The 19465-nt window shown below is 37.1% G+C and overlaps 1 protein-coding gene across 2 annotated transcripts; it reads left to right on the top strand.

The window, feature by feature from the left end:
• Positions 1-2493: 2493 nt before the first annotated feature.
• On the top strand, positions 2494-19304 carry LOC129271193 (very low-density lipoprotein receptor-like). Of its 2 annotated transcripts, XM_054908567.2 has the most exons (12): positions 2494-2856; positions 3300-3413; positions 9454-9591; positions 11718-11837; positions 12086-12457; positions 12675-12803; positions 13322-13450; positions 13607-14036; positions 14283-14902; positions 15096-15534; positions 15858-16005; positions 16239-19304. In XM_054908567.2, exons 1-12 carry the CDS (start codon positions 2790-2792, stop codon positions 16257-16259), a joined length of 2727 nt encoding a protein of 908 aa, XP_054764542.2. In that variant the 5' UTR covers positions 2494-2789; the 3' UTR covers positions 16260-19304. The 2 variants fall into 2 exon arrangements, with proteins under 2 accessions (XP_054764542.2, XP_054764543.2); XM_054908568.2 differs by lacking the exons at positions 2494-2856; positions 3300-3413 and adding an exon at positions 7219-7991.
• Positions 19305-19465: the final 161 nt, after the last annotated feature.

The raw sequence follows: 19465 nt of genomic DNA on the forward strand, positions 1-19465 counted from the left end.
CAAACCATTATTTGTAAACAATATTTTTGGATGCGTAATAGGCCTACACTACAGTATGTTCATCCAGGATGAGGGGATCTCATATATTTTTAATGACGTTTCATTTCCGATTTTATTCAAATGTGTTTCATATTTTCTTTAGAAAGTCAAAAAGGGGCCTAAGCTTTCGATCCTAGCAGAATCTTCGTCGGAGGCAAAATGACAAACATATAAATATTTTCTTTGATAGATAAGATCCACAGTAAGTTCTACCAATCAAGGAAGAGAGCTATTTCTGCTTTTCTTCTTCCATCGTAAAGCAAATATGGAAACGTCTTAGGTAAATTTTATGAATAGGCCTACAGTTTTCCAACATAATGTGCCGATTTAAGATGATACAGTGAAATTACTAGATCAAGTTCAGGTTCAGCAATTCCATAATAAAAACAATTGTGTAGTAATATTTCTCTCATCTACTAGTCACTAAGTATTCGGCCGTACTGCCGTAGGATACGAGTAGTAGATGCCATTGACGGCTGTTACGTCTGCGATCTTCACCCCTCCGCAGAAATGGCTTGGAAGTCGACCTGCTCTGCGAATTGAAGTGCCCATTTTTGTTAGTAATGTACATACTGTAATGTTATGTTGAAAGCTTCGGAAATGAAAGTGACGCGAGATTGTGTGGAAGAGAGAAAGGAGGAGATAATTATACTTTGCACGGCGCATGCCAGGGCATCGCGAACACGCACGATGATCCATCCATCGAGTTGCTCTGAATCCACGGCCTCCACCCCCCCCCCCCCATATTAAAACCGGGGGTGTTCTACACTATCTGTTGATTCGTTCCCGGTATTATGTAGTCTACGGCAGGTCCAAACTATAACGTACTGTGCGGCCACCCTAGCTCGGAACATTAAAATATCAACAAACTGACCGAACTTTACTTGGACTGAGAACTCTTCTTTTCCTTATGAATTTAGAAGTCATTTCTGCTCCGTCACGTCAGTTCAAGTTTTTTTCTGCTGGGCACATAATCGTTTCTTTTTGTTTTGTTTTTTTCCCCCAGTTATTTAATATTCCGTTATCCCTCTAACCTATGTAGTTACTGCCCCCCCTTTCTTTCCTTGTTATTCAAACCTATTTTGCCATTCTTCATATATGGTCTAGATTGTCTTACTTTACTTTTAATTACATACGATTAAGATTACTACAAATTTATCCTAAGGGGCTTACAATTACAAGCTTCGCTTTTTAATAAGTCCCTCATTTTCATTTTCACATGCTAACTGTAATCTATAATTTGTCTAATCATCAAAATGTATCTTGAACAAAAATTGTATACATTTCATCTATTTCCTACGAATTTGTTAATTGATTATTGAAGTATACTTATAACACTTATTTTGTTTTGTACATTTATACATATGTATATATATGTTTGTTATGTTTATTATCAGAAAATGGAAATGAAATAAACTAAACTGAAACTGAAACTGAAGTTGTAATGCACTTGAAAACTGGAGAGAAAAAAAATAATATGCACAGATTTGCTTTTAAATGGATACGGCCTACCTTGGATGGCCTATAGGGTATAAACCATAGTCTGCCAAAATGTATTCAATATCGTTTGCTTGTACGGTCATGCAAATTTAAATTTTAGTGACATTCTTGAGATATCACTTTTTATGAGTTAAGTGCGTCTTTTTTTAAGACGCATAGTTTGAAGTTTTTATTCCCTTTATTGCAAATAAGACTGAAGGATTATACTCCGAATTTACTTCTGATGAAAATAAAAATAAAAAATAGTGCTTTATCTGCAGGTTCTCGATTTATAAAACATTTTTTTTAAGCAGAGGGTAAATCAGGGGCGGATCCAGGATTTTCCAAAGGGGGGGGGGCACATTTTTCGGAAGAAAAATTTGACAAGCAAAAAAAAAGGTCTTCACTTTCTAAAGAGGGGGCATACCTCTGTTTTAATGGCATCTTTACATTACAAATTTTTATTTTGCTTCTAAAGGGGGGGGGGGGACAAAGGCCGGCTGTGCCCCCCCCCCCCCGATCCGCCAGTGGGGTAAATCATAGGTCCATGGGTAAATATAGGGCTATTTGATAAGATACATCTATTGATACATTCTTCCCTTAAACAAAAAACTTGCTAATTGCTATTTTTGTTGCGATACATATTATTGATTAGTATATGTAAAAAATATCAATGCATTTTATATTCATCGATATTGTTAAAAAAAACGAAATGTAATTTCGTATCCCAGTCGTTGTTTAGTCTCCCCCATCCCTTCAGCGTATTATTGGCTGCCAATGTTGACTACCCAGCATAGCACTTCTTGTAGAGTCCGTGCAAAATGTAGAAGACTAGCCCTACGCATTATGTAAACAAAAAAACCAATAAAAACAAATGGTGATATTTCTAGATCGGAAGAATTCACATTATTCCTTACATGTTACACCCCCGGAATTGGCACATTTCCAACCCCTTCATACCCGCCGCGTATACGTTCACTTTGGATGACGTCATGTTCGTAGTAGCAAAAAATACACACATTGTTGTTACGTACAACCGCTAGCTATGTGTACTTGTGTGTGCTGTGTGTGTGAAAAAAACCGGCACAACGACATGCGGCATCGACCGTTCAACCGGCAGATTCAGCAAACAACTTCAGAGTGAGTGGACGACTTCTCAATACATTCTCGTGATCGAAATTTATAAACGAAGCAGTTTTCAGCATCTTCTTTTCATTGGAGTCACACATAGAAAAATACTATCAATAATCAGAGAAATACGTGGATATATCATGGGAACGTACACGCTAAGACTGATCCTGCTAGGATTGTTAGCCTCTGTATTTTCGGCTGTGAATGGTGAGTTTTCAATTTCAAAAATTCATCTTGCGAATGCAGTTCTTCGTCATTGCATTCGATGAAACTAAGTGAGCCTGAGTGAGATGACCAAGACTTAAGACAAGTCTAAGATTTTCATTTTAGAAATCATATTTGGTGGAATGAGCCCATGCTATTAGAGTTTTAATCAGATCTCGAAATTAAGTACCGTAAGTGTTCTGAGAAGTAAGATTAAGAAGAAGACTGAAAATGGATCAATTTTCAGATCGCATTTGACTTGTTCTGAGAGTGAGACAGGGCTGAGCCTGAGGCGTGAGCCGATCGTGTCATGCCAGCATGTAGTTTGTACTTAATTAATGTGCAGAATCTTTACAAAATGTAGATTAGGTCTATATAGATTGGACCCCTTAATTATGTTAAGATTTACTTAGTATTTCAATTTCCTATGTTCTCTTTTACTTTAGGAAATTTGTGTGGAGGAAATCAGTTCACATGCGCAAATAACAAGTGCATCCCAAGTGTATGGAAGTGCGACAACGAAGATGATTGTGGCGATAATTCCGATGAGTTAGTGTGTGGTAAGTTGGAGGAAAATTCATTTATTTCAACCATGTAACTATCATTTACATCTGACTTGGAACCAGGAATCAGATAAATTTTTAATCTCTTTCTGTCCTACAAAGCACATGGTAGTGAATGTAAACATTGGCAAACAACCCGCTTCAAGGCTCAACAAAACTCTTGTCCGACATCATTTGTTTTCCCATATTTTCATACTTAAATAACCGTTTTCTTTCAATTAAAAGCTGGCATCAGTTTCTATAGTATGTTACAAATGAACTCTGTCATAAACTGGTTTAGGAAATAGGTATTATAATGTATTCTTGTAGATTTTTTTGTGAACTGATGATGTGTGAGATTGTTTCAAGAATTTGCCGGCATTTTTTCCTCGTGGTCCATTATTGTGTGTGTGTGTTGTGGGTAGTGTCGGCAAACGATGGGCGTTGTGCCATATTGGCCCTCTGATTGGATGTCTAGTGTTCTGACGTGAGTTGATTTGCATGCCGTTATTCCTTTTATGAATACCGCACCGAGCTCATTATGCGGTGCGTTCTGATTGGCTAGAGGCAATCTGGTGATCGGCTGACCCCGAGTTGATGACGAATCAAAACAAGCGAAGAGAAGGTGTGTCATGTGTAGTAAGAGCGTGTTTCTCCCATGTTCCCACAATACTTTGCATGCGTGCTAATTTTGCCGGTTCGAAGGCCCTGCACAAGAAAAGTATCAGCATTTTCGTTATATTATGTAAACATTAAACTATTTGATAACGTTTTCAGGTTTCTTTAAATCTAGGCATCTTTCCAGTTGATGGGAGTTTCAGTATCCCCAATAATAAAGCCAAGGCAATATCTATTATCGATATTGTCCATAAAATATATTATGTTTCTATTGAAGATAGTAAAGCATGAATTTATCGAATTTAACATGCAAAAGTCCCTATTTCATGAATTATATCTAAGAGGTATCGGGTAATTACTATGAACAAAATTGTGTTAGAAAGTAGATTTTTTTTCCTAACGACACGTATCAGTTTAGCCATCCCATCCTAAATCTCCATTCGATTTGATAAACTTCCCTCCAAATCCACACTAATAGCGTTGACATGTTAACTTCAGAGTAAGCAGAAGAGGAAGTTAAAATACTAATTCTGAGCGAAAATAAAAGATAATGATATTTAAAAGATGAATGAGTGATATTGATAAAGGTTAACTTTAAGTTGGTCAACTGTCATTTTGCATTTTCTGTTCGTGAAACATAATGGAATATACATTTCTGTTATTTAAATTTTCTTTCATGGAATGGAGATAAAATCACAACTTGAACTTGATGCCTATTTTATGTTATTTATTTACCACTCGAGGGATGGAATACCCTATCAGCAAATGCTGTTTTTCGTAGGGGTCCGTAAATGCCTAAATATATCTTAAGTTTTTAACCCGCTTTCTTGCATTTAAATATTAGTATTGTTGTGTAAGATCCGCCTATGGAGGGGAAAAGGAAACAAAAGGATTCAGAGAGGAAGAAGCGAATTAAATTGTAGAGGTGTATTACATGTACTAAGTATTACTACCCATTTGTATAGACAGTAGAAATCTATTTAGAGGAATCTTTAAACATTTTTTTACTTCTTTACTTTCATATGTTCCAATATTCATTGGGTGGGCTGATGATGTCACATCCCCACTTGTTCTTTTGTATTTTATTATATAAAATTAGGTTTATTCAATTTTTTCCTCCAAGAACTAGAAAAATTGGATTGACAACTGATTTAGTGCATTAGATATTTATTGCTGCAACTTCTTTCATTATAAGGGAGACATATTATTCACACATATAATATGAAATAATGAAAAAAAAAATGATTTTATGTAATAACATAAGAAAACGGAAAGTGGGAATGATTGTGACATCATCAGCCCACCTAGTGAATATTCATGACAACTGTTTTCACAAAATATTGCTAAACTTTAAACTTCAATAACTTCATCATTTGTTATCCGATTTTGATGAATTTTTCGGCATTTTGCTCAGTGAATTCTCTATGTATTAAGATATATTTTCAGCCCGGACCATCCCTTTAATTGTTTTGTCATTTTTTTTTTGCCAGTTTTACTTTTACCCCATATTGTGCACATATTTGTAAAATGGTTTGAAAAATTAATGTTACTTCACAGTACTATTAATTGATGAATTATAATCCACAGAAAAAATGAAAAAAAAGTTCAGACGAGGTCTGAGGGAGTGCAGTTTTGAGCAAATTAGTTGTGGCCATAGAGATGTACATGTAGTTATAGTGTATCTACCGACAGGTGGCGCTCTGGCGGTTTTATCAGCAGAGTACAGAGATCAGTGGTAGAGTACCATAGAGATGTATACTAATTACGTTATTAGTATATATCTCTATGTAAAGTACCTAGTATAATCAACACCTAGCGTCAAGTGTTCACATTGCCCTACGCTCTAAAAAGACATATCGATGATAACTTCTATTTTCATTTTAGGGTGTTTTTTTTTGTACAAAAATTATAAATATCTTACCCAACAAGCAAGGGTCTTATGAAGAAAAGATCATGTAATCATTTGGGGTACATTTGTTACTTGGGTAACTATCTAAATCTAGTGCGGCTAGTTGACACTGGCACTGTTCCGACGGTCCCAGACCAGTAAAAATTGCTTTCGGACCAGTAACTTTTCAGAAATATCCAGATCCAGTCCGACGTAACCAGTAAAAATATATCAAACTGATACAAATTATATTTTCTCTTTCGTAAATTATAAAAATGGCTTCGGCATCTTAAAAAGGGCTCTCCAAAATTGAGAAATGACTTTCAATTCCTGATTTTTTTTTTTTTTTTTTTTTTGGGGGGGGGGGGGAGAAAGCAATGAAAGACAGCAAAATAAGCTCAAGTCTTTTTATGCATTTCTTTATTTTGGGGGACCAGTAAATTTTAGGTTCGGACCAGTATAAATTGGGAAAGAACTGGGTACCTAGTAGTAATCTACTAGTCCGACATGAACAGGCTGGACCAGGAGAAAAAAAGGTTAGTAGTGTGGAGCCCTGGTCAGAAAGATCTATCTTGCATGTAGTATATTTCATGTAGGCTTCACACTTGCAAACAAGATTCATTTCTCACTCTCTGTGCAGAAAATTCAACATGCCGTACTGATGGGGAAAGGTTCGCCTGGTTCGAAAGTCACTCCCAGTTATTAAATGTGTCACGTGTATTAAAAGTCGAGCTGGTTTTTGTTTTATCAACTGGAAATGTTTTTGTACTTAAGTATACTAAGTTGAGGGCATCGGAAGTTAAGAACGTGCCGAGCATGGAAGTCAGAAATGAATGAAAATTGCTGTCACATAGCGTCAAATGAGGGGGGGGGGGGAGATGAACAACCTACACACAGATTGGTGAGATTTTGAAATGTATATTCTATAAATATTAATGAATTGAACCAGTATCACATTTGGTTATATCAGAAAGCTTTTACACGTTCTGTGGATATAAAATTTCGAAGCTTTTGCATTAAAAAAATGTCAGAAAGACGTCGTACTATTGAGGAACCATAGCCATAAATGTTGATTATAATTTATAAATCAAACAAAATGAACATCTCATAAACGAAGTGAGTCTGTTTCATATGCTTTAAAAGACAACTCATTACCAATATTATACCATAAACATAATTATAGTCTATACTCTATTTCATGTAAATAGGCCTGAATACTTTATCTGACAGTATTTTCTCTTCTTGCACACTTTGTAGTTTTCTCTTCCCCACAACAAATAATTGTTTATTTTTTACGCAAGGGGGTGTGGCACGTTATTTGAAGTTGGTATCTGTCACTGATATGGAAGGAATGCTAGATTTTGCGGCATATTGTACTACGAGGTGACCCGAGTTTCAGATGACCATATTTCATCTTTATCTGTCCTTGAAGTAACGATTATAAAGTATTCTGGCCAAAACATTAGCGACGAGAGCATATAAAATGCCTGGGAGATATATTTTGAGAGAGGGCAAAGAGAGGTTATTTCCCTTCTCCAGTCAATGTGTACGTTCCTAAAAGATGCTTGTCATAAAGTACAGAGTGGTCCTATTCTGTGAGCCAATCACAGGCTTCTGTCTATCAACTATGACCCCTTTCGCATACCAACGTACAATAGCTTGGTTATAGTGTGTGTGTGTGTGTGTATTCATGTGTGTTTATGCCGGGAGTGTATTATCGCAACAACATGTACACCATACAACCGTCGCTCCCCGCCCCGCTCTCAGTGCATTTGTGAATGGTAAAGATTCCACGAGAGTTGTGCTTTTTCTCTGCTAGCTGTGAAATTTGGGTGTAACTCCTTGCGCATTTTACTGAGGAAATCTTGTTAAAGATTGGAGGTTTGGACTTTCTTGCTTAAAAATCAGAGAGATTTCATCTAAAGTGTGACCTTTATACCAATTGATGGTTTAAATAACTGGTAGATTGGATACAACTCATCAAAACAATATGATTCGCTTTCTGATCCTCGTGATTGCATCAGTGTTTTTGCTTCCCGCCCTTGTCAGTGCTTCTCTTTCTGGGCGCAGATCTCCGTGGCGAGGACCAGGTAAGAGAAAAAGTGTATCGGCATATAGAGAGGAATGGGTGTATTATGTATAGCACGATGGTATACTTGACTTGACATTTCAATTTGAATCAAATACCCTAATATTCTCACCGTAAAAATCTCAAGACCAAGATATTATTTTCTAAAGTAAATGCTTAGGAATATAAAGTAGGAAATGATTGTTTGTTATGATTTGATGATGCCTGGTTACTCTTGACTTGAGGAGTCGAGAGTGAGATAAACATTGATCAGTTGATTATCTTGAACTAGTACAAAAATATGTATAATTTGATTACTATGATGAATTTTTTGGTAAGAATTGTGTGATTCATGTGATGAATGAAGTTTGGAGTGAAATGGGTATTTTTTGTATGTACTCATAATATTCAGTGAACATGATTTGAGAAAAAAGATTTGAAGAAATTATTGGCATGGTGGTGACCTCTATTTCCTGGCAAGCCGGGGCAAATACTAAATAGCAAGTGAGAAAAGGATTCATTGAAGAGATTAAAGATCTATGACTAGTATGATTTAATGAGTTTATAGAGAAATTGTGTTTGGGTCTTTGGGATGAAAAACATGATTTGGTTAATTTAAAAATAAATGAACATGTAGCATTATTGTCTGTAACTCTCGAGTCTGAGTAACTTTTCCCCAAGCTCAACAAGGAATTCAAATGGTAGACCCTACATGCACCTGATACAAGTATTCAGGAAGTGTAATAAGACCCTACATTCACCTGATATGAGTATTCAGGAAGTGTAATAAAAGGATGATTATCTTACATATAATAGGGGAGGATATGCCTATTAGATACACAAAATGCAGGAATGATGTATTAAGTGACAAGTAAACAAATACATTGTACAAAAAATGCTAAGAAAGGAAGTTTGAATTAATAGGTAAATAATCTCTCTGTCTACTTTGGAATGAATTTTGAAAAGAATGTACTGTGCAGCCAAGTGCAGTTCTCCATCACAGACTGGTGGAAGAAGAAAAACAAAGTATGAAATTCCTCTTGTGTGTAATTTTGTTGCCCAAACTGTATCAAACTCTATATAAATTAAAGGCATTTTCTTCATTTCATATCATGAAAGATTGGGCATATTGCCAGGCTAATCTGTGTTAATGTTTAATCCTGGTAACCAATTATGCTTTGGTTTTGATATCTTGATCTTCAAAAAGATTTTGTTTGATACCAGTTCGTGAGAAAAAGAAGATTCCACAAACACCCTTCATATGGTGGTTGAATCTTTGCCAATGATGTTGCGTACATGCTTTGAAAAATACAGTCCCTTGATTTAATAAATATTTTTAATTGTCCCTAAGGTTTTTTTGGCCCACATTAAATGTTGTACACAAGAATCGAGTGAAAATGTCACTGTAACCAATGAGGAATACCCATTGTCATTTATTTTGAGATATAATATGAATTTTATTCCTTTCTTTTATTAATCTGCAGGTCAACTGACATGCAGTGCCGAAGAGTTTGAGTGTGCTGGTACAGGAACAAGCAACGGGGATTCAGTGTGTGTTCCAGCAAGGTGGCGCTGCGATGGTGACGCCGACTGCCCAGACAGTTCTGATGAAGTTGGCTGTGGTAAATATATTCCCTTTCTTTGAAACAAATAAATTTAATTTCATAGACTATTAATGAGTTGGTCTAAAACTTGCCGCAGCTGGCACACATTCCAAGAAGTTCACTTCTGAAGGCCTACTTTTTGCATATGTTTTGAATGATTGGAATTTTATTGGTGAATACCATGAATACTTTCCAGCATTGATGAATACTTAATCATGAGTCAAATAGAAAAAAAAGAATGGTCACCATGATAATTACATGTAAACAACTAAATATAGATGGGAGTAAAGAATACGATGCTAAAACTCTCAGGAGTTTTGTGAAACTGCATCAGGATCTCATGGGGATGTCATCAGCTGTAAATAAATCCATAAATCTTTGATTGTGTATATGAACTAGACATGGATGATTTGCATAGAATACACTGCGACCCTGTTTGCCCCCAGCTTTTAAACTCTACACCTATCCCCAGTTTCTTACAAAATTGAGTTTGGAGCCAATGAATTGGCCTCCATTTTGCTGACTTTGATGTGTGTTTATGTACCCACAAGATGAAATGCAACTTGTCCATTACATCATCTTAAGATATTAACTAATAATCTTTGGATGGTTTCCTCCTCTTTGGCTGGGGCACAAAACAAATACAAACATAACCTTTGAAATGTAAACAAAGGCCCTCCATCCTAGAGCAATTGTTTAAACTCATAAGAGGAAGAAAATAAACTTGGCTTGTGCTTCACACATTGTACATGCATGTACACTACATGCCATGCGGTCTTCATGGGGAGTGTACATGTACATGTACTGGTATAGTGCAACATGTACATTGTATTGTTAGCATGCTCGATTGCACCCACAATTTTCCTTTTCAAATTTTCTTTTCCAATATACACAAAGAAAAGACCAATTGTACCCCTCTGGATCAATAGACCTTCACCCAAACAATAGAGGATAAGCCAGAATAAAGCAGGGTTTGGTATTGTCATAGAAATCTGTAGGAACTAGTTGCATTCAACTCTGAACAGAATCTGCTGTAGGGAGGCAGGGAGCAGTTACTGCATGAAGAGTTTCTGTGAATTTTTGATGAAAAGTGATTTTGTGTGTGTGCATTCATTGAATGGCAGCCGGAAAGCCACCAACCTGATGGTATGCACTGGTATTGTCTGATATTACGGTCTTTGCCTCTCTTTTGCACATCTGAATAGTTAATTTATTGTTCTCTCACTAAGCCGCATCAATTTAATATTCAGAAGAAAAAAGATACTCCCACATACATGTAGTCATAACTGCAGATCTTGAATTGAACTCTGTGTGACCCAAGGACCCAACATGATAAATTTAATTAAACAATTTTTTCTGCCTCGCCAAAAAAAAGAGATCGCACATCTTCACAATTTCACTATGACACTTAAGTTTGTGCTCCTTTGTGATTAAGAATTGGAGGCCATGTTCATAAAATACTGATGATGAAAATAATGTCATAGTCACCAATAAGTGTGCATGCATTAAAGATAATCCACTCTTTGTCCCATAAAAACCCTTCCATGTATGGTCTGTCTGGTCCTTACACTGCTTGAAAAGACTTCATTATCAATTTGCATTGGCTCATTGAACAATATGAGAGCAGCTCTTAATACCCTTTGTTCCCTTGTAAGGGTAATCTTCAAACTCCATTAGGACAACCAATGTGGTTTTTACAACCTGAGAATGATGTCTTAGAAAGGGACAAGAATAGCATGGCTGTGCATGGTGGTCTGGTTCCAAGAAGAGGGTCTTTAACCATGCCTTTATTCTTCAATATTGTGGGGGAAGCCACATTGATCACTAATAATCAGGTCCATGAGACAAAAACTCTGCAGGCAAAACTTTCAGAATTTTGAATTGTGTCTAGATAAAGACAATTTCTAAAAAAACAAAATGAATAGGCAAACCTAAAGGACTAGATGTAATTGTATGAAGCTGTTTCTTAGCTCTAGGAAGATCAATATCCCATGTGTTTTTAATACTGTGAGGATTTAACATCAGATGTGGTCTATTTGACCCCCCCCCCCCTCTGTGACATGTTTCTTAGTTTACACATGTGGTATCATTTTGTTCAAGTTCTCAAACCTTTTTTTTTTTCTCTGTTATTTTTTCCCATACAGAGTCCCTGACCTGTGCTCCTAATCAGTTCAGCTGTGGTCCTGGTAAGAACTGTATTCCCCTGACGTGGAGGTGTGATCGTGATGTAGATTGCCAGACAGGAGCTGATGAACACAATTGCCGTAAGTCTGCCTCTTGATTTATTTTGTTTGAGGAAAATCATAAATTTACTTTATTATGTTAACAAGGCTCATTGAAAGCTAAAAATAAAAGATTTCATGGTAGTTGCCATTATGGCATAGTTGCTATATAAGTCTCAGAAACTGGTCCCTTTGGGTAGGCAGAGATTCATAATTTGTACCTCTAGTGTGTAAAAGACAAGCCTGTCATGATTTAGGGATTTAATGTTTTCTTTGTTTATCATCTTTAGATGCCCTGACCTGTTCAGCAAACCAGTTCACATGCGACAACAAAAAGTGCATCACCACACGCTGGGTATGTGATGGAGACAACGATTGCGGTGACTCGTCTGACGAGGTCAACTGCCCCAGTCTGACATGCGCCCCCGACCAGTTTGAGTGCACAGGCGCTAATGAGACCACCTGTATCCCAGGCCGATGGAAGTGTGATGGGGACATTGATTGCCGTGATGGATCCGACGAGTCAACGACACACTGTTCTGATGCTGCCATACCATGTCCTCAAGGCCACTTCCAGTGTACCAGCGGCGAGTGTGTCCGTCTATCTTGGAAGTGCGATGGAGAGCAGGATTGCTTTGACGGATCAGATGAAGAATCATGTCGTAAGTAGAAAATAATTCTTCACAATTTATCAATAAATCTGAATTTATACTGTGCCCTTCGATCATGGTAGTTAAGATAAAACTAAATACTATTGGAGCAAGAGAGAATAGGTTTGTTGTGAAAAGTTTGATTTAAAACAAAACCTTGATATGTATTTATGTATATTGAAATATGACTATTTTTTATTTATTTATTTTTAAACTTTTGTTCTGACAGCTGTTATTACACCCACGCCTTGCGCGCCTGATGAATTCCAATGTGCCAATGGTGTTTGTATTCAAGGAGATGTGGAATGTAATAACATTGAAGAGTGTGCCGATGGTAGTGATGAATCAAATTGTAATGGTAAGTATACCATCTTCATTAACCATTGCTTGTAAGGCTCTCTCAACTCATAATCACACATCCTACTCACAAACTTTGCATCATATGTGTATCAAACACCTCTCTTTGTCTGAATTAGATTTCTTGATGAAAAGTCAGCTTGTACTCTTTTATGAGCCAGACTTGCTGTTATGTCATACAATTTGCTCACAAGCCTTTTTATGTGGTTATGCATAATCTCCTTTCTAAGTTGACGTAAATTTCATTCATATTTGCTTTTTACAAATTATCTTTTTTTAATTATTCAATTATGCACTGGCCAGTGATTCAGTGAGTAACCGCTGATTAGTAGGTTAGATTAGATGATATCTTTTGAACACATGAATAATGCAAATTAAAAAAGAAAAGCAGTGGAATGAATAAGAGTGGAGAGTCCGTCTCGTTGATTTTGCCTTGCCATTATCTAACCAGATTACAATCTTGGGTTGAGTATGCAACAGGTCTAATATTGCTTTTTTTGTTTCATCTTTCCGATGCAGGCCCTGTAGATTGTAATCCAACCACTCACTATAGATGTAAAAATTCTACCTGTCTACCATGGGTACGTGTCTGCAACGGTATCCCAGAATGCCCAGATAATGAGGATGAGCCAGGACAAGAAATTTGTGGTGAGTTGTTAATTTTCACCTTAGCCATTTTAACCATTGTGCCAAATGTTAGCACCACCAAGTAGTTAAGTCCATGTAGCTCAGTTTTAGTGGAGGTTTGATTGTCACTAGTTCAAAGTGAATCTAACCATTTGTTTATCTTTTCTTTCTTTGTAGGGAGAGACGAATGCCAAACAAACAATGGCGGCTGCAGCCATGGATGCGTCGACCTGGCCATTGGTCATATATGCACCTGTGAGGCTGGCTACACTCTTGTCAACGACACACAGTGTGTGGACATCAACGAGTGCAAGACGATACTGGGTGTCTGCAGTCAACAGTGCTACAACCTACCAGGATCTTACAAGTGCGATTGTGAAGAAAACTACACCCTTGAGGAAGTCAATGGCCGTGGACACTGCAAGGCCAACTCAGCAGAACATGCAAAGCTTCTTGTTGCCAACCGACATGACATCCGCGTCTTTGACGTACGTACATCCTCTTCCGATTATATCAGGAGGTCTCTCCACAGTGCCGTGGCTGTCGAATTCGACTCTGCTTCAAACACCGTCTTCTGGACAGATGTCGGACTGGAAGTCGTGTCCAAGTAAGTCAATATTTCTTTCATCTGCTTTGAAATATTAAGCCAGCAAATCGTACTGTAAAAAATAGTCCAAATATTTATATGGCAAGATATAAAACTAGGTTTATTGATACTCATTGACATTGTTGCTTTTTGATGTTCAGCAGTCATTTCTGGTGAGGTAGTGCATTTGTTAAAAGACGAGTCATTTACATGTATGTATTGGTAATCGGCATGGTGATTAATGCTGCCTATTTCATTTAATTACAGAACCCAACTTGTAGCAGAGAACGGAGTTGAGCCTGTGATGGTTACTAACAAAGTGAAGACGCCTGATGGCATTGCCGTTGATTGGATCAACAAGCTCCTCTACTGGACAGATACTGGCCTCGACAACATCATTGTGTCCAACTTCGAAGGCACCCGCCAGACCGTTATAATCTCCAGTAACCTTGACGAGCCGCGAGCCATTGCTGTGGATCCCGAGTCAGGCCTGATGTTCTGGAGCGACTGGGGATTAGGCGTCATCGAGCGTGCTGGCATGAACGGACAAGAACGCACCGCCATTGTGACTGAAGGAGTTTCCTGGCCCAACGGCTTGACGGTGGACTACACCCTTGACATGGTCTACTGGATTGACGCCAAGGAAAGCAGTATCAGCTCAGTTGACTTCATGGGTGGAAATAGACGGGTGATTGTTTCTGGAGAAGGTCGAATTTCCCATCCGTTCAGCATAGCAGTCTTTGAAGATTATGTCTACTGGACTGATTGGACCAAGGAAAGCATTGAACGAGCAGACAAGTTCACTGGCTCTAACCAGACCACCATTCTTTCTGGTGTATCCGATGCTATGGATGTCATCGTTGTCCATCCTCTCAGACAGGTTCCCGGTGAGTAATGTTCCATCTTTCATGAATTATCTTTGCTAAATGAAATTGTTAAATACTGCCAATGCAGAATTTTAGGAATTTTCTATGTATGCCCAATAGCTGTGTTAGGAATCCATAAAAGACATTTTATCTCTCATAACGTACCCATATGTTATTAATTTACTAAGTATTCATTTCTTTTGTTGACCAACAGCTGTAGCTGCAGTACCATGTTCTCAAGACAATGGAATGTGTTCCTACCTTTGCGTGGCCGCTCCTCAAGTTGATGGTCCTGCCGACTACTCCTGCCTCTGCCCTGTTGATGTTTCACTCCTGGCCGATGGTCACACCTGTGCCGGACACGAGCCACACCCAAGTGTCCCCCAACCTTCAGTGCCTTCCACAACCGCTGCACCACCCACCCCTGCCTCTTCCACTGTCAAATCTGCCACCTCGCATGTGCACCCCCAGCCTGAAACTGCCACTCCCACCAAACCATCGATAGTCCAGACAACAACCCATGTGACAACTACAACCCCTGAGGTTGTGGAGTCCAGCCCAGTCATTAACACCCACTTGGTAGTTGCTGTCATCATCGGCATCATTCTTGTTCTGCTTCTCATTGTCCTTCTCATCTTCTTCGTTCTCTACAGGTTAGTTGACTTCCAATCTTGCAAGTTTGTTTTGATCCTTTCAGTATAAAGTGAAATTCTAACAAAAAATGTGTCACATGCATCATAATCCTTTTCCATATCTGCATTTTTATTAGCATTATGTCATCAAACCGCCCACAATTCTATAAATTTGAATAAGGAGACTGTGATATGTAGCTCTTTACCTGAAGTAACATGATGGTATTTTCTCTAGTACAAAGATGAAGCTTATTTAACTGTGAAAAATGGTTGTCATAATATTAATAGTTCTGTAATTCCTATGTGTTATTTATTTATTATTCATGTTTTTTTAATGAATTCAGGAGACACTCCAACCGCAAGAAGAGGACGATGAACTTTGACAACCCGGTATACAGAAAGACAACCGAGGAAACCTTCTCATTAGACCCTGAGACAAAATACGACCACAATGTAGGGAGACCTGGCAAGAATGGCAATGCATATGTTAGGGTGAGTTTCCTTATCTTTGTTTCTTGTCATTTACAATTTTGTTCTGAATTTTTGATCAAAATTTTTTTTCACAGTCTACTTGATCATCTGCAATATGAATTTAGTAAAGGCAAATCAAAATAGATGCATGTGTGTGGAGAATTGTTTTGAAATATGATCATTTTGGTTTGAATATGATAAATATATAATTTATATATATATAATTTTTTTTTTGCTTTCTTCTTGTCTTGTAGATCAATGAAGAAATGGCATAATGTTACATTTCTACTAGGACCAAAGCTTAGTTAGGTACCTAGCTGGCATCGGTTTTCCACCAACTGCCCAGTCCAGACGGTCAAAAGGTCCATTACTTGAAATAAGACTGCATTGCAGAAAGACCCAACGGAAAGAGGCAGGAATAGCTCATCTGAAATTGAGAAGACGTCAAGCTGACTACCTGTAGAGAAAGTGGACCGTTATACCTGGGCAGCAGCTATTTTCCTTGCCAAAGTTCAACGAAGGAACTCAAACAGACTGCATGTGTTTGCCTGGAGAGCTGGAGGAGAAAGATGCTATATAGAATATGATTTATTATTGGTGCTATATTTTTGTATGGAAAATGGAAGAGAGGTGACTTGGTGATCCTTCTCTCGTTGATGATGCTAATTCCCCGACCACACACCAACCAAAATAAGAAGGCCAGTTGAACTGAAGCTGGTTCAGAGTGTACCAAATCAAGTGTGCCTTGTAATTTTATTGGCCAAATTGTTGATCGAATCCTAAAACTAAATGGTGCCAATTTGCCAAGAGCAAGTGGAGTCTCAAGCTACATTTTGGAAGAATGAGGATATGCTCTTAATGAGACTGTTGACTTTAGAGAGAATCTTCTTTTTTAAAGTCTCAATATGGTACAGTTTTGGTAGATTCTACCTCAATGAAATTATAATATTTTCAAATTGCTTTCGTGAAGATCGACACAAGTTATCTTTCCCGTTTAATGGCTCCATTGTACTTTTTCTTGTTCACTTAGGACATGGAATGGAATATTCTAAGTAATACATTTCATTTCAAAATTTTCCCTGAAAATGTTAATTTAGTTTATCCCTCTATCATTCCATCATTCCTATTTTCTTGATTAACTATTGGATCTCTTAACCCAAAGGTCAGGGGTACTATAAATAATTTAGGACCTTTATGCAAAGACATGTCTTGTACAGTGTTAAATAATGAGATACTTTACCTGTACATAAAGGAAAAAATTGTGTAAATAAGAGACTGTAATTATGTAACTATTATGTTTATGTCATATGTATGTAAATATAGAGATTATTTGACAGAAGAAACCATGCTGTTTAAGACAAACGGTCAATGTACATGTTAGATGGTATTTATTTTGTAAATAGTCCCAAGAGATATAGTGTACTATCTTGTATATTTAGTGCAAAATCGTTGCAGTAGCTTCTATTAGCCAGAGCTTTGCTTGAAAATAATTTTTAAAATACATGAAAACCAAGATTAGTTGAGAATTCTGATGATGGGGCTTCTTTGAGAAAGTGGGAAGTTCAAAAAATGTTGCCAAAGAGAAAAGTGGTAAAAATCATGTAAAAAAAATAATAAAAAATATTAAAAAATACAAAAAAAATTATCACAATAAGTTGATGAGAAAAAAGGAGAAGTAGGCAAGTAGATGATACCTGCATGGCAAAGAATCAAACAACGAAAAATGCCATAATTTATTTGTCTGTTTGTGTCAACATGATTGTTTCATATGCAAGGCGTTGGGCAGCAATAATCATTGCCTTTTTTTTCTGAAATGTATGAACTTGTTTGCAGCCGATTCAGCCTCTGTGAGGTCAAATGGCTGACAGACGTGATGTGATGGGATACTATAGCATAGTATACTTGCACTTATTTATCTTTATCTGGTAGTTAGTATTTGCATCTGGGTTTCATGAGTGAAAGTACTCGTGTATGAAGAGCAGAATTGGATAGAGAGAAGAGGCAATTCTCCTTGGAGAAGAGTCCTAAGAGAAGATACGTTGCCCATATGACGGCATGCCTGGGGAGGAGCGTAATAAAGAAAGCCACAAAGCCCGATACAGCAAACATAGCGAATATAAATAGTTCGGAGACACAAAATCTCTACCTGCATGCTCGGAAACTTGTGCTAAGATAAATCAAGGGCCCACAAAGCATATGTCACAAGTAGTAATAGTAGAAGATTCTAGAAATATATATATTTGGTAGGCACAAGAAGAATGACTTATCTCTATATTCATAGCATATTTATGGGTCTTTCTAATTTTAACTGCCAGTATTTCAGTTGAAAAAAAATGCACTGATTTATACACAATGATATGACGGATGTGATAGTTGTTCAACATCAGTTAGAAATGTTATATATACTGATTTGGTAGAGAATATAAGTCTTTATCAGTACATCTTATCACCTTTGACCTCTGGTGTAATATGAATGCCAAATGTGTGTGATTATCTTATTAATGCTACTGTTACACCAGCGAAACCGACTCTAGACCGATCAAAGCTTATTACATTATATCCAATGGCATATCATTGTTCGGGTTGGAGTCTCGATTCCTTGATGTGACTGCAGTATTAGACTGATGTATTCCTTTTGGAAATATCCTTGATTGAGATGATTATTCCATGGTGTTCATGCCAATCACTTTTATATATACAACTACAAGATGAAATTTCTATTGTGGTCTCACTGGTCAAACATATGTTAACATTCTCTATCTGTCATTATCTATAGATATTAGAAAAATTTTCTGTTAGTTTTCTCATTGTTCTCAAGTTTTCTTTTTGCTTTTTTTTTTCATGCCATGATAGACAACTCTGATAATCATATTCTGTAGCTGTGTGCTTTTTTTCTGTGAGGCTCATCTATTCTATCTTCTGAAATCCTATCCATTCTATCCTCCAAAATTTGTATAATATTTAGTAACTTATTTATTGCAGTCCTTTCTTTGTTTCATGGACAGTTCATTAGGTTCAAGTTAATGTATTTGCTCATATAAAATGTCTTATTTCTGTGTAAATGTACAAGAAAGATAAAGATTTCACAAATAATGTAAAACTTTGACGGTTTGCCATTTTCGAGAAGAGATGCAAACCCGATGATACGACTTGGAACTCAAGTTATGTAAATACGTTTGTTAAAGAAAGTGATCGCGAAAATAGTATTATAAATAAAGCGGTTGTGATGTATAATTTAAGAAATAACCTGAAAATCCGTTCCGTTGAATTCGATACGAATGATGATAAATTATAAATAAAACCACGCGTTTCAAACGTTATATTTGGTTTTATTATTTGTTTATGTTGTGCACGGCGCTAATGAAGTAGTGTGATACGTCATGGTATGAGAAATGAAGATTTACAATGAGTGTTGGTGTGAGAAGCACAATTCACTTTGCCGAGTTTACATAAATGATAGTTGAACATCGAGAGAAATTCA

Source organism: Lytechinus pictus, chromosome 11 (genome assembly GCF_037042905.1).
Source record: "Lytechinus pictus isolate F3 Inbred chromosome 11, Lp3.0, whole genome shotgun sequence".
Lineage (NCBI taxonomy): Eukaryota > Metazoa > Echinodermata > Echinoidea > Temnopleuroida > Toxopneustidae > Lytechinus > Lytechinus pictus.

What these genes read in the sequence shown, in the direction of transcription:
- LOC129271193 (XM_054908567.2), top strand. Translation starts at nt 2,790, where the DNA reads ATGGGAACGTACACGCTAAGACTGATCCTGCTAGGATTGTTAGCCTCT. An exon ending in TGTATTTTCGGCTGTGAATG is followed by an intron (nt 2,857 to 3,299) that starts GTGAGTTTTCAA and finishes CTTTTACTTTAG; the next exon opens with GAAATTTGTGTGGAGGAAAT. An exon ending in ATCTTCTTCGTTCTCTACAG is followed by an intron (nt 15,535 to 15,857) that starts GTTAGTTGACTT and finishes TAATGAATTCAG; the next exon opens with GAGACACTCCAACCGCAAGA.